The sequence below is a fragment of the Heliangelus exortis genome, chromosome 3 (assembly GCF_036169615.1).
Source record: "Heliangelus exortis chromosome 3, bHelExo1.hap1, whole genome shotgun sequence".
NCBI classification, from domain to species: domain Eukaryota; kingdom Metazoa; phylum Chordata; class Aves; order Apodiformes; family Trochilidae; genus Heliangelus; species Heliangelus exortis.
The window spans coordinates 2646583-2662589 of NC_092424.1; the positions used below are offsets into that span (position 1 = coordinate 2646583).

At 33.7% G+C, this 16007-nt stretch overlaps 1 protein-coding gene across 1 annotated transcript in view; it reads right to left on the reverse strand.

Annotated features, from left to right (window-relative positions):
- Positions 1–15453, reverse strand: part of WDR27 (WD repeat domain 27) — a 69411-nt gene extending 53958 nt beyond the window's left edge. Inside the window, exons 1-8 of the mRNA XM_071742465.1 lie at positions 15034–15453; positions 12376–12517; positions 10016–10140; positions 8702–8815; positions 8477–8528; positions 5989–6059; positions 3876–3990; positions 2063–2195 (exon numbers count right to left, since the gene is read on the reverse strand). Of these exons, the coding sequence (XP_071598566.1) occupies positions 2063–2195; positions 3876–3990; positions 5989–6059; positions 8477–8528; positions 8702–8815; positions 10016–10140; positions 12376–12517; positions 15034–15369 (1088 nt within the window). The 5' untranslated portion in view covers positions 15370–15453. The remainder of the gene's footprint in view (positions 1–2062; positions 2196–3875; positions 3991–5988; positions 6060–8476; positions 8529–8701; positions 8816–10015; positions 10141–12375; positions 12518–15033) is intronic.
- Between the last annotated feature and the right edge of the window lie 554 nt (positions 15454–16007).

Consider the following 16007-nt stretch of genomic DNA (forward strand, 5'->3'; position numbering starts at 1 on the left):
AAAATTAATAAACCACACCAAAAGTTAAAATATTTCTAATTTATAGCATTTTAAAAAAAAATTGTAGCTCCAAGTAAAGGTTTTAATCAAATGGTGAAGTTTTGAAAATTAGGAGATCAGAGTCCTTGGTTTTATGGAAATGCTCATTGCAAATCCAAAAAGGATTAGGAAATATTTCAGATTAGGAAATATTTCAGATGAGGAAATATTTCAGATGAGGAAATATTTCAGATGAGGAAATATTTCAGTATAGGAAATATTTCAGTATAGGAAATATTTCAGTATAGGAAATATTTCAGTATAGGAAATATTTCAGTATAGGAAATATTTCAGTATAGGAAATATTTCAGTATAGGAAATATTTCAGATTAGGAAATATTTCAGATTAGGAAATATTTCAGTATAGGAAATATTTCAGTATAGGAAATATTTCAGTATAGGAAATATTTCAGTATAGGCAATATTTCAGATTTAATGTGGTTTGTAAGAATTAGGAGGTGGTGTAAAAGCACTGCATACACAAAAAATAAAATCAAACAAAAAGGCAAAGCTACTTTTATTCCTATTCTTACCATCTGTAGGATGGACACACAACAAGCAATGAAATTTAAGGTGAATTTCAGTTGAACCACAAAAGAAAAAAAAAAAAATAGGGGGAAAAAACAAGGGAAGGATGTGTTTGGATGCCACAGCTAAGAAAAACTGACAGCAACATTTTGATATATTTTCCATGTAGGAGTGAAAATATTTCCAAAAAGGGCATGAAATGAGAATAAATTAAGAAAAAGTTCAAATGCAAGTGTCAAAACTGTTACAGAAAGCCTCATTTTATCCACAAGTGTAGAAAATAATTTCTGCATGAGCTATGATTTTCTATGCAAGAATGGGACTGCCTAGAAAATGGCTCTGGATAATAATGAAAATAATGAAAATAATAATAATAATAATAATAATAATAATAATAATAATAATAATAATAATAATAATAATAATAATAATAATAATAATAATAATTAAACCACTCTAAGAGTCAATAAGTCAATAGCTGTACATGAAAAGACGTAATTAAGATTAGAAATAAAATGGAAATTAGAAATAAAATGGAAATTAGAAATAAAATGGAAATTAGAAATAAATAAAATGGAAATTAGAAATAAAATGGAAATTAGAAATAAAATGGAAATTAGAAATAAAATGGAAATTAGAAATAAAATGGAAATTAGAAATAAAATGGAAATTAGAAATAAAATGGAGATTAGAAATAAAATGGAAATTGGAAATAAAATGGAAATTGGAAATAAAATGGAAATTGGAAATAAAATGGAAATTGGAAATAAAATGGAAATTGGAAATAAAATGGAAATTGGAAATAAAATGGAAATTGGAAATAAAATGGAAATTGGAAATAAAATGGAAATTGGAAATAAAATGGAAATTGGAAATAAAATGGAAATTGGAAATAAAATTAGAAATTAAAAATGGAAATTAGAAATAAGTTGCTGGAGCAACGTAAGTAGAGGCATGATGGATTCTTCCTAACAGGAAATCTAGAGATCTTTAAAGACATGATATAGTGGAAATAAAATCTATAATTTTGATGAAGACAAAGTTTTGTTGATTTGGAAGTGGTATTACACAAGCAGCAAGATGAACTCACTGCAATAAAATACAAAAGTTATTTAAAAGGCAAACTGACACAGGTATCTGATTTATTTCCTCAGGAAAACAAAATAAAATTTGGGTTTCTCATTCTAATTAAATTTTGGGTTGGTTTGGGGGTTTTTTGACTGATTTTCCCTGCTCACCTGCTCTGAAGAGATGCTAAAATGGATAATCCCAACACCAAAAATTATTTTTCAGAGCAGAAACCAGTTTGAACTTTTTACAAGTATTTAATGTACCCGAGAACCACCAAAACTCACAGAGCCCTAAAGCACCTTCTTTGATTTCCCTGCTGCCTTTTTAAAAAATTGCAAATGCATTGAAAATAATCCAAGAACCAACAGAAAGTCCTAGGAAGAGGTTCCAGCTAAATACCTGGGGGTATCTAAAAGGACTTAACTGGTTTTCTTCATCATGAAAACACCCTGAGAAGTCACAGTGCTCAACGAAGAGGACAGGGAATGAGGTCTCCACTGCTGCTTCTGCTCTCGGGTTGGGTGTCTTAAAAAACTTGGAGGTGTTTTGCCCTTCACCTAAAATAATCAACAGAAGGAGCTGTCAAAAAAACCAATGAAATAAGGAAAATAGAGAGGATTTAAGGGGAAAGTAGAAATTGGGAAGTAGCAGAAAGTAAACACAAGGTTCTGGTTCTAAAGATGAATTTATCCTAAGAGCAAGAGCTCTTCGAATAGAATTCCACAGTAATGTTATTTTTAGTACCATCTGATTTCAAATACATAGAGATCAAACTCAGAGAGGCAATGGATTGGATTAAAATAATAATGATGATAATGCTGATTGATGATGAAGGAAGATGAAGATGATGAAGGAAGATGAAGATGATGAAGGAAGATGAAGATGATGAAGGAAGATGAAGATGATGAAGGAAGATGAAGATGATGAAGATGATGAAGATGATGAAGATGATGAAGATGATGAAGATGATGAAGATGACGATGATGATGAAGATGATGAAGATGATGAAGATGATGAAGAAGATGAAGAAGATGAAGAAGATGAAGAAGATGAAGAAGATGAAGAAGATGAAGAAGATGATGAAGAAGATGAAGAAGATGAAGAAGATGATGAAGATGATGAAGAAGATGAAGAAGATGAAGAAGATGAAGAAGATGAAGAAGATGAAGAAGATGAAGAAGATGAAGAAGATGAAGAAGATGAAGAAGATGAAGAAGATGATGAAGAAGATGATGAAGAAGATGATGAAGAAGATGATGAAGAAGATGATGAAGATGATGATGAAGATGATGAAGAAGATGATGAAGAAGATGATGAAGAAGATGATGAAGATGATGAAGAAGATGATGACGAAGATGACGAAGATGATGACGAAGATGACGAAGATGACGAAGATGACGAAGATGACGATGATGACGATGATGACGATGATGACGATGATGATGAAGGAAGATGATGATGATGAGGGAAGATGATGAGGGAAGATGATGAGGGAAGATGATGAGGGAAGATGATGAGGGAAGATGATGAGGGAAGATGATGAGGGAAGATGATGAGGGAAGATGATGAGGGAAGATGATGAGGGAAGAGAGGGAAGAGAGGGAAGAGAGGGAAGAGAGGGAAGAGAGGGAAGAGAGGGAAGAGAGGGAAGAGAGGGAAGAGAGGGAAGAGAGGGAAGAGAGGGAAGAGAGGGAAGAGAGGGAAGATGACAATGAAGATGACAATGAAGATGACAATGAAGATGACAATGAAGATGACAATGAAGATGACAATGAAGATGACAATGAAGATGACAATGAAGATGACAATAATGACTGACAATAATGACTGACAATAATGACTGACAATAATGACTGACAATAATGACTGACAATAATGACTGACAATAATGACTGACAATAATGACTGACAATAATGACTGACAATAATGACTGACAATAATGACTGACAGCAGAGACCTAGAAGCTTCAGCTGTAGCTGAGGAATGCTGCTGCAGAGTAACCGCATTACCCAGGGCTGTTATTCCAGACACGGGTGTGTTACAGACATCATTTTTTCCAGAAATGTCAAATAATCCACTCCAGACATTCCAAGCCTCAGCTTCGTCTCAGCTCCAGTCAGGATTCCCTGCCACACCCTGAGGCTCCTGTCACTTCGAGTGGATTTTGGGGTAGAAAAAGCACCCACAGGAACCACCAGAAAAAACCAGCAGCAGCATTCAAGAAGCTCTGTGCTACCTTGCTCTTTGCCAGATATCCCAAATTTCTTGTAGAATTTCTCTTGCTCTTTCTTTAAGTTGATCTGGGCCACACAACGGAACTGCTGAGCACTCATTAGACTGAAAATCCAAAGCTGCAGGGGAATTAAAAAGAAGTAGCAAGAACCTTTTGGCACCAAACATATAAAAACTAAAGGTGCAATGCTTAAAACTGTTGATAAAAAAAAATTCATTTTTGTCTGGAATCTATTTTTGAACAGAAATTCAATTATATGCACTTCAGAGATGATCAAAGATATATTTAATATTAGCAAAAGCAGCTATTATCTATTTTAATTGCACATCTAATTCTCACATGTTCACGTGCTGGAAAAAATAAAAAAAATTCCTTATAGCCTATTTCCCAAAAAGTAAACTAAAAAAACTAAAAATATTTCCCCAATACTAAAAATATTACCCCAAAAAAATAAAAATATTTCCCCCAAACATAAAAACATATATTTCCCCAAAATATATATTATATATATACATGTTCCCCAAATACAGATATATATATTCCCTAATATATGTATTTCCCCAAAATATATATTTTTATATATATATACCCCAAATATATATATAGACATTCCCCAATATATAAATATATATATTCCCCAAATATGTTTCCCCAAAAATAAAAATATTTCCCCCCAAAATAAACTAAAAAACTAAAACTAAAAAACTAAAACTAAACTAAAAAACTAAAACTAAACTAAAAAACTAAAACTAAACTAAAAAACTAAAACTAAACTAAAAAACTAAAACTAAACTAAAAAACTAAAACTAAACTAAAAAACTAAAACTAAACTAAAAAACTAAAACTAAACTAAAAAACTAAAACTAAAAAACTAAAACTAAACTAAAAAACTAAAACTAAACTAAAAAACTAAAACTAAACTAAAAAACTAAAACTAAACTAAAAACTAAAAACAAAATAAAAAACTAAAAACAAACTAAAAACTAAAAACAAACTAAAAACTAAAAACAAACTAAAAACTAAAAACAAACTAAAAACTAAAAACAAACTAAAAACTAAAAACAAACTAAAAACTAAAAACAAACTAAAAACTAAAAACAAACTAAAAACTAAAAACAAACTAAAAACTAAAAACAAACTAAAAAACTAAAAACAAACTAAAAAACTAAAAACAAACTAAAAAAACTAAAAACAAACTAAAAAACTAAAAATAAACTAAAAAACTAAAAATAAACTAAAAAACTAAACTAAAAAACTAAACTAAAAAACTAAACTAAAAAACTAAAAATAAACTAAAAAACTAAAAACAAACTAAAAAACTAAAAACAAACTAAAAAAACTAAAAAACTAAAAAACTAAAAATAAACTAAAAAAACTAAAAACAAACTAAAAAAACTAAAAATAAACTAAAAAAACTAAAAATAAACTAAAAATAAACTAAAAAACTAAAAACAAACTAAAAAACTAAAAATAAACTAAAAAGCTAAAAATAAAATAAAAAACTAAAAATAAACTAAAAGAATTGCAGGTAGCCTGCATGGAATTTACTCCCTGAATCATACACAAAAATTTCATTTCTATTTTTCCTTTTTTAGGCACCACTTTAGTTAAATCTTTACTTTTCTTCCCTCTTCACTGAACAGCAACAATGAGTGAAAACAGCTGGAAAATCCAGGGAAAAATACTCATAACATTAAAACTAAAAGGAAGGGAATTGCACATTCACATAAATCTTGACTGAAATCCCAAGGTGCTACAACCAGAGTCTCATCCACTCATTGCCCTGTAATTTATTCCTCAGCCAAAACAGAAAAATCCTTTTTTTCCCTTTTTTCTCTTTTTAAAAAATTCATTTATAGCCTCTCAGTTACTCCTCAGATAACCAGTAACCACGCTCTGAATTTTTTTCTGCTTTTTAAGGAAGAATTACTATGTTCTAATAGAGGTCTCACACACCATGCATGGTTTGTGCAGAAAAAATTGAATTATTAACACCAAAATAACTGTTGGGCCAACTCAAAACATATCTGCAGATTGTGAGGCTTATTTCAGACACAGATACATTAATAACAGTTGAATATTTAAATACAGAGACTTTTTAATAGGAAATTCTTACCTGTCCCTCAGTGCATCCAGTGATAAGCTGCTTATTTGCTTCGTCAAAACCCAGACTTAGGAGGGGAAAGGCTGATTCAAATATAAAAAAAAAAATTAAAAAAAATTAATAAAAAATAATAGAAATAATAAAAATTAATTAAAAATAAAAGTTAAAAAATGAAAACAATAAAAATAATAAAAATATAAAATAACAAAAATAACAAAAATAACAAAAATAACAAAAATAACAAAAATAACAAAAATAACAAAAATAACAAAAATAACAAAAATAACAAAAATAACAAAAATAAATAAAAAATAAAAATAACAAAATAACAAAATAACAAAATAACAAAATAACAAAATAACAAAATAACAAAATAACAAAATAACAAAATAACAAAATAACAAAATAACAAAATAATTAAAATTAAAACAGTAAAAATAATAAATATAAATATAATAAGAGTAATAAAAATAATAATTAAAATAATAAAAAATAAAAAAGGTAAAAAGGTAAATATCACAAATATAATAAAAATAATGAATATTAATAACAATAAAAATAACAGTAATAAAAATAAATAAAAATAATAAAAAATAAAAATAATAAAAATAATAAAATAATAAAATAATAAAATAATAAAATAATAAAATAATAAAATAATAAAATAATAAAATAATAAAATAATAAAAATAAAAAATAATAAAAGAATTCAAAAATAATTAAAAATAATATTTACATTATTAAAAAATGATTAAAAAATAAAATGCTTTTCAGACTACACATGTATCAAATACATTATATAAAATTTAATCTTCCTATTCATAAAAATAGAAGGAAAAAAAACCACAAAAAACAGAAAAACTCTGACTGCAGTTCCTGAAGTTTCCCCCTGCTTTGTGTTCCTCCCCTTCCAGGTCTGAGCCTTTCACCCCAGCAGCTCTGGGGTTCCCAGGTGTTTCCCCTTATTGTTCACCTGCTGCTAATTTCATGGCTCGCACCTGATCTTAATTAAGGGAGATTTTCCAGGGCACAAATTGCCCCAAGCAACCTTTCCACTTCTCCTTTCCTGCCACGGGGTTTTAGCTTTTAGTTATTTTTAATTTTGTAGCTTTGAAGTCAATATATGCCCATAGATTGCTAAGAAATGTACCCGTGGTGTATTTTCTGTATTTCCCTCCATGTCCTATGCAAAACTTGAAAGAAAATAAGCAGAAAATACATAGAGGGGGAACTATAACTACAACTTAAGAGAGCTCCATGTGGACACCTCAGTAAAGGGCAAAATCACCTGCACACCCTGTCCGAAAAGAATTCTGTGAAAATTCAAAAGAATTCTGTGAAAATGCACTAAAACTGTCCAGAAGGTCACAGAACCACAGAACGGGCTGGGTTGGAAGGGACCTCAGAGCTCATCAAGTCCAACCCTTGATCCACTCCCCCCGTGGTTCCCAGCCCATGGCACTGAGTGCCACATCCAGGCTCTTTTGAAATATCTCCAGGGATGGAGAATCCACCCCTTCCCTGGGCAGCCCATTCCAATGGCTGAGCACCCTCTCCAGAAAGAAATTCTTTCTCATGTCCAACCTAAACCTCCCCTGGCACAACTTGAGACCTCTTGTGCCCTCTTGTCTTGCTGAGAGTTGCCTGGGAAAAGAGCCCAACCCCCCCCTGGCTCCAACCTCCTTTCAGGGAGTTGGAGAGAGTGATGAGGTCTCCCCTGAGCCTCCTCTTCTCCAGCCTCAACACCCCCAGCTCCCTCAGCCCTTCCTCACAGGACTTGTGCTGGATCCCTTCCCAGCCTCCTTGCTCTTCTCTGGACCTGCTCCAGCACCTCAATCTCCTTCCTGAGCTGAGGGGCCCAGAACTGGACACAGGACTCAAGCTGTGGCCTCCCCAGGGCTGAGCACAGGGGCAGAATCCCTTCCCTGGACCTGCTGGCCACGCTGTTCCTGAGCCAGCCCAGGATGCCATTGGCCTTCTTGGCCACCTGGGCACGCTGCTGGCTCATGGTCACCTTCCTGGCAATCCAGACTCCCAGCTCCCTCTCTGTCTGGCTGCTCTCAGCCACTCTGTGCCCAGCCTGGAGCTCCCCATGGGGTTGTTGTGGCCAAAGTGCAGGACCCAGCACTTGGAATGTTGAACCTCATCCCGTTGGGATCAGCCCAACTCTCCAGTCTGTCCAGGTCCCTCTGCAGAGCCCTCCTGCCTTCCAGCTGATCCACACTCCCCCCAGCTTGGTGTCATCTGCAAATTTGCTGATGATGGACTCAATCCCCTCATCCAAATCATCAATAAAGATACTGAACAGCACTGGGCCCAACACTGATCCCAACACTTGAAAGGACAATATATTTACAACTGGTTTTAAAGGATAATGTTGATAACTAGCTAACCTACTACAACTACTTTCACTAAATCAACTAAATACTTCACTAATAATTTTATATCATTGTTTAGGGATTTTTTTTGCTGTGAAAAATATATATAAAAAAGCCCTTACCTGTTAGTACTCCTGACTGATAAATTAACTGCCCAGCAGAGTAGTCCCACACCTTAGAAAAAAAACAAATTAAACAAATTAAACATACTTAAATCTCTAAGAAAAAAAAATACAGTGGCCATCATCTGGTTGAAACTGAAAATTTCACAATTCACTACATTATATGTATTTTTTATATTAATGTATTCATTTATATTATATGTATTTTTTTTCTTTTTTCCTTGCCTTGAAGGTTCTGTCCTCTGCCACAGACACCAGAACACTTCTCTCCCAGGTGCAGAACTCAGCAGCAGTGACTGGAGCCAGGTGCCCACCCAGCTCTGCCAGGAGGGCTTCAGTCTGGGATGAGCCAAAGGAAAAGAGCAGATTTCAAACTGGAAGTCTCATTAAGTTCATAGAATCCTAGAATGGGCTGGGTTGGAAGGGACCTCAGAGCTCATCAAGTCCAACCCTTGATCCACTCCCGCTGCAGTTCCCAGCCCATGGCACTGAGTGCCACATCCAGGCTCTTTTGAAATATCTCCAGGGATGGAGAATCCACCCCTTCCCTGGGCAGCCCATTCCAATGGCTGAGCACCCTCTCCAGAAAGAAATTCTTTCTCATGTCCAACCTAAACTTGCAAGTTTTCATAATTAATAGCTTAAAAATTAACGATTGATAAGCTAAAAATTGTCAGATTTGGGATCAAACTATTTATTCTGGTTTTTCTTATGGGAACTGCAGCCCTGTGTGTCGTTAAATCACTGAGATTAAATTACTAAAAATGACACTTGCTGCTTCTGAATGAATGACACTGGGGTAATTTGTCAGATGTCCTCAGAGTGTTTTCTTGGAGGTTATTGAAATGTCCTCAGAATGTTTTTTTTTAAGTTATTGAGAGTGTTATTAATATAATTATTCATTATAAAAATAATTAATAATAATAGATATTATAATAGTAATATAATAGATAACGTACACGCTATATATAATATAGTGTATATTATATATAACATAGTGTATATTATATATGATAATAATATATATTATAATCATAATTACAATATGATTATTGTATTATTATTAATGGTATTGTATATAATACATATTATATTCTTATTATTAATTATTATAAATAATAAATTAAAATCAATTCATTAATAATAAGTTAATGATGAATAAATAATAATAAATAAATTTAATAATACGTAATAAATAAATAGTAATCTATTATATAATATATATAATGAATATGAATAATAATAAAGAATATAATGAATAAATAATAATAAATAAATTTAATAATAAGTAATAAATAAATAGTAATCTATTATATAATATATATATAATTTATTAAAAATAATAATTACTAATATTATTGAGGACATTTCACTTCAGCTTCTCTAACCTTCTCTTCTCTCTGGTATATGCTGGATTACCAAGCACGAGTTAACAATTATTCTCAATTACATGAGAAAAATGAAATAAATTCAGAATAATTCAATTAAAAACAAAGATTAAAATAAATGAAGAAACCCCACCAGCTGCAGGTTCCTCACCTTGGCACTCAGGACGCAGACCCCATGCCCAGCACAGGCTGCCACGTGCTGCTCGTCCGGGCTGAACCTCACATGGGGCACAAACCCCAAAGCTGACCCTATAACGGTTCCTCGAGGGGCCAGTCCTGCAGGGGGAGGTGAGGGGCACTGAGAGGCAGCGAAATGGGAGCTCCTGGGGCAGAAATATTGGGATATTGGACTTGGAATTCAGCTCTCTGGCCTTAGAGCTGGGCCAGGGTCTGCTAGGAAGGTGTACAGAGTGACCCCATACATGCATTTATAGTTATTATATACATATATATAATATACATTTATGTTATAATGTTTAAATATATAAATATGTATATAATATACAAAAATATACATATACATTTATTATATACGTATATATAATATACATTTATGTTATAATGTATAAATATATAAATATATATAAACATACGAAAATATACATATACATTTATTATATACATATATATAATATGCATTTATGTTATAATGTTTAAATATATAAATATATAAATAATATACAAAAATATACATTTACATTTATTATATACATATATATTATATACATTTATGTTATAATGTTTAGATATATAAATATATATATAATATATGAAAGTATACATATACATTTATTATGTACATATATATAATATATACTTTTGTATGCATATGTTTGTATATTTTTATATATTTATATGTTCATGTATTTCAATATGAATATTCAATATTTATTTATTCATATTTGATATATTTATATATAGTGTATACTCTAGTATACTATATAAATACTATAAATATAAATATATAAATATATATAAATAATAATATACTATACTATATAAATATATGTAAATATATACATATACATGCCATGTATGTGTATATATTTATATTTATATTTTTATGCTTCTGTATTTCTATTATGTATTTCTATATTTCTATATTCTATTATATGTATTTCTATATTTATATGTTTATTTATATATTAATGTTTATATTCGTATTTTATAAATTTATATGTAATATATACATAGGTGTGTATGTGTGTATTTATTTATATATATGTTTATGTATTTATATATTTATATTTTATATATTTATATATGTCTTTGTCTACATCTTATATGTGTCTAGTATTATAATAATATATAATTATATAATAGAGTAATATATAATTATATAAGATTATAAATAAGATATTTATATATATAATATAATATAATAGATGATAGATAATAGATAATAGATTATAATATATAATATATATTATATTGTATATAAGATCTATGTATATATAAGATCTATGTATATATAAGATTAATAAATAAAAATTAACATATTTATATAAATTAATATATGTTAACAAACAATATACATTAATATAAATTGAGAATATATATATGTATGTATATAATATATATAATAATATATAATGATATAATAATATATATAATAATAATATAATATGTTATAATTATAGATATAATATATAATATAATTATACATTTTATAATTATATTATATAATTATATCATATATAATATATATTTTTGAAATATGTTATATATAATATATATATTATTATATATATTATATATATTATATTATATATTATATATTATATATTATATATTATATATTATATATTATATATTATATATTATATATTATAGATTATAGATTATAGATTATAGATTATAGATTATAGATTATAGATTATAGATTATAGATTATAGATTATATAATATATATTATATATTATATTATATATTATATATTATATATTATATATTATATATTATATATTATATATTATATATTATATATTATATAATATATATTATATATTATATATTATATATTATATAATATATATTATATATTATATTATATATTGTATATTATATATTAATTATATATTATATATTATATATTATATATTATATATTATATATTATATATTATATATTATATAATATATAATATATTGTATTATATATTATATTATATATTATATATTATATATATTATTATATTATAAAATATATTATTATGTATATTATTTTATATATATAATTATATATATTATATGTTATATATAATATATATTTTTGAAATACATTATATCTAATATAAATATATAATATAATTATAAAACATATAATTATATTATATAATTATATAATTATATAATAGTATGATAATAACATATAATATATAATATAATATATATATTATATATAATATATACTTATATAAGATAAATTAATAGAAATGAATATATTTCTATAAATGTGTCTAACTTCTATAACTATTTCTATACTCTCTATGTTGTCTCACTAGTTCTCTACCTCCCTGCAGGTCCCGGGTGCACTGCTCCAGCTCCCACACCACCACCCGCTGGGGAGAAGCAGAGCAGACCAGAAGTGGGCTGGTTCTGCTTCCAAAGGCCACTGCAGAAATGGAGTCAGGATGCCCTGACAAAAGGAAGGGCTGAAAAATGCAGAAAAGAGCCCAACAGGTCACTAAAACTGAGATTACAAGCAAGGCAAAGTTACAAGTGGATAGTGAATGGGAATTATTATTTTTTTACTTTATTGTTTCAAAATGGGACCGGTGTTGTTCAATATCTTCATCAACGACTTGGATGAGGGTATAGAATGTACCCTCAGCAAGTTTGCTGATGACACTGAGCTGGGAGGAGTGGCTGACACACCAGAAGGCTGTGCTGCCATTCAGAGAGACTTAGACAGGCTGGAGAGTTGGGCAGGGAGGAACATGATGAAATTCAACAAGGGGAAGTGAAGAGTTTTGCATTTGGGGAAGAACAACACGATGTCCCAGTATAGGTTGGGGGCTGAGCTGCTGGAGAGCAGTGTAGGTGAAAGAGACCTGGGGGTCCTGGTAGACAAGAAGATGCCCATGAGCCAGCAATGTGCCCTTGTGGCCAAGAAGGCCAATGGCATCCTGGGGTGCATTAGAAAGGGTGTGGTTAGTAGGTCAAGAGAGGTTCTCCTCCCCCTCTATTCTGCATTGGTGAGGCCACACCTGGAGTATTGTGTCCAGTTCTGGGCCCCTCAGTTCAAGAAGGACAGGGAAGTGCTTGAAAGAGTCCAGCGCAGAGCTACTGAGATGATTAAGGGAGTGGAACATCTCCCTTATGAGGAAAGGCTGAGGGAGCTGGGTCTCTTTAGTTTGGAGAAAAGGAGACTGAGGGGTGACCTCATCAATGTTTTCAAATATGTAAGGGGTGAGTGTCAGGGAGATGGAGTTAGGCTTTTCTCAGTGGTGACCAGTGATAGGACAAGGGGTAATGGGTGTAAATTGGAGCATAGGAGGTTCAAGTTGAATATCAGAAAAAATTTTTTTACTGTGAGGGTGAGGGAGCCCTGGAACAGGCTGCCCAGGGGGGTTGTGGAGTCTCCTTCACTGGAGACATTCAAAACCCACCTGGACACGTTCCTAGGGGATGTACTCTAGGGGGCCCTGCTCTGGCAGGGGGGGTTGGACTAGATGAGCTTTCCAGGTCCCTTCCAACCCCTAGGATTCTATGATTCTATGATTCTATGAAAATCACTTCATCTACTGAGTCTGGGATGGAGCTGACTTTCTCCTGAGAGCCTTGCATGGTGCAATGCTTTGGGTTTGGGGATAAAAACCGTGTTGGTAGCACACAAATATTTTGGAGGTGGCCAGAGAGTGCTTGCACAATGTCAATACTTTATTTTTATTTATTTTTATTTATTTTTTTCCCTCTGTCCTGCTCCCTCCCTCCCACTCCCCATGAATAGGCCGGGGATGCAGGAGAGGCTGGGAAGGGGCAGAGCCAGCCTCAGGTGGCAAAGGGACATTGCCAGCCATAAAATATGCTTAGCAATAAAACTGAGGGAATGGGATGAAAAAATTCCTGGTTTTTTTTTTCTTGAAGCCTGGCTGGGCATTATCAGCTTGTAGGAGCTGATGGGTGATTGCTTCTGTATCTCTTAATTTTTTCCTGCTCCCTTCACTTGTTAAACTATCTTTTTCTCCCTGTTCCCTTCACTTGTTAAAGTATCTTTTTTTTCCTGTTCCCTTCACTTATTAAACCATCTTAATTCCACCTTTGAGTCCTTTTGTCCATCCAGTTCTCTCTCCCACCTTGCTGGGAAGGAACAAGCAAAAACCTGGCTGGTAGTTTATCTGCCAACCCCAGAAGAGCTTAAACCAGTCCCAACACCATTACCAAAGCTCATAACAAACACCAGTATCTTCCCAGCACCCAAGTGACACCTGAAACTCCTACACCACCCCCAAATATTTTGGTTTTATAGAATCATAGAATCATCTGGGTTGGAAGGGACCTCAGAGCTCATCAAGTCCAACCCTTGATCCACTCCCCCCGTGGTTCCCAGCCCATGGCACTGAGTGCCACATCCAGGCTCTTTGGAAATATCTCCAGGGATGGAGAATCCACCCCTTCCCTGGGCAGCCCATTCCAATGGCTGAGCACCCTCTCTGCAAAGAATCCTTTCCTAATATCCAACCTAACCCTCCCCTGGCAGAGCTTAAGTCCAAGCCCTCTTGGGTTGGAAGGGACCTTCAAGCTCATCCAGGTCCATGGGCAGGGACACCTCCCACAGCCCAGGTTGCTCCAAGCCCCATCCAGCCTGGCCTTAAAAACTTCCAGGGATGGAAGGGGCTTCCACCACCTCTCTGGGCAACCTGTGCCAGGGTCTCACCACCCTCATGGGGAAGAACTTCTTCCTCACATCCAGCCTCAATCTCCCCTCCTCCAGCTGGAATCCATTCCCCCATCAGTCCTGTCAGAATCCCAGAATCATTTGGGTTGGAAAGGAGCTCTGGGATCACCAAGTCCAACCCTTGATCCACTCCCCCCGTGGTTCCCAGTGCCACATCCAGTCTCTTTTTAAATATCTCCAGGGATGGAGAATCCACCCCCTCCCTGGGCAGCCCGTTCCAATGTCCCTTTTTAACCCTTTCCTGAAACAGGAGGCAAATTCTGGTGTTACCTGTGCAGCCTCTGTGCTCCAGACACACAACTCCTTCAGGTGCCAGGGGAAAGCCCAGTGCTGGTGACCACACGCCAGCTGAGCAAGGCCCTCTGGCAGCTTCCCTCTCAGCAAATGCTTTTCACAGACCACCTCAGGATTGCAGCTTTCACCCCCAGAACCTCTCTCTCCAGCACTTTCCATCACACAGCTAAAAAGGGCCCCAGAGGCCAGCACTTTTTTGGGGACCCTCTTCACCCCAGGGGCTGCACCCTTGGCAGCCGAGGGGGTCCCAGGCACCCCCTGCTCCTCCTCCCCCAGGATGCGACCCTCACCAGCAGAGCATGGCAGGACCATGGGCTGCCCCCCAGGGCTCTGTCACCTCCCAATGTCCCCTGGCTGAGCAGGACCCCGATGGCACCCCCAAAGGCTCCAGTAACAGCCACTTGGGGCTGTAACTGCCAACAACCTGACTGTTGCTTGGAAATTTCCACAGTGCACCAAGGGGGTCTCCTCAGGTGTCCCCTCAGCTGCAATTTGTCCTGGTTTGGGCCAGGATTAGAACCGGTTTTCTGTCTTGGCATTTTGCTTTCAGCTCAGTCCCTTCTAAGCAGCTGGAATTAACAGCAGGTTTCTCACTCAGTGTCTGCATCCAGGACTGGGAACACCGGGTGCTGATGGTTACAGCCAGAGGTGTATGGATGAATGCTGGATGCTGGCTGGATGCTGGCTGAATGGGAAGCAGATCCATTAAAAAAAGGTCTGGAGATCCTGCTGGATGAGCTGAATAAAAACCACTGCTGCACCTTTGTAGCAGAGGCAGCCAACTCTGTCCTTAGAATTATTAATAAGAGAGCAGCCAGTCCTGGGACTGATCCTTCCCCTTTCCCTTGAAAGAAGGGACACATCTGCAGTGCTGTGCCCAGTTTTGGGGCTGTTGGGATTGTTTTGGGGCTGTTGGAATTGTTTTGGGGGCTGCTGGTTTATACTGGAGC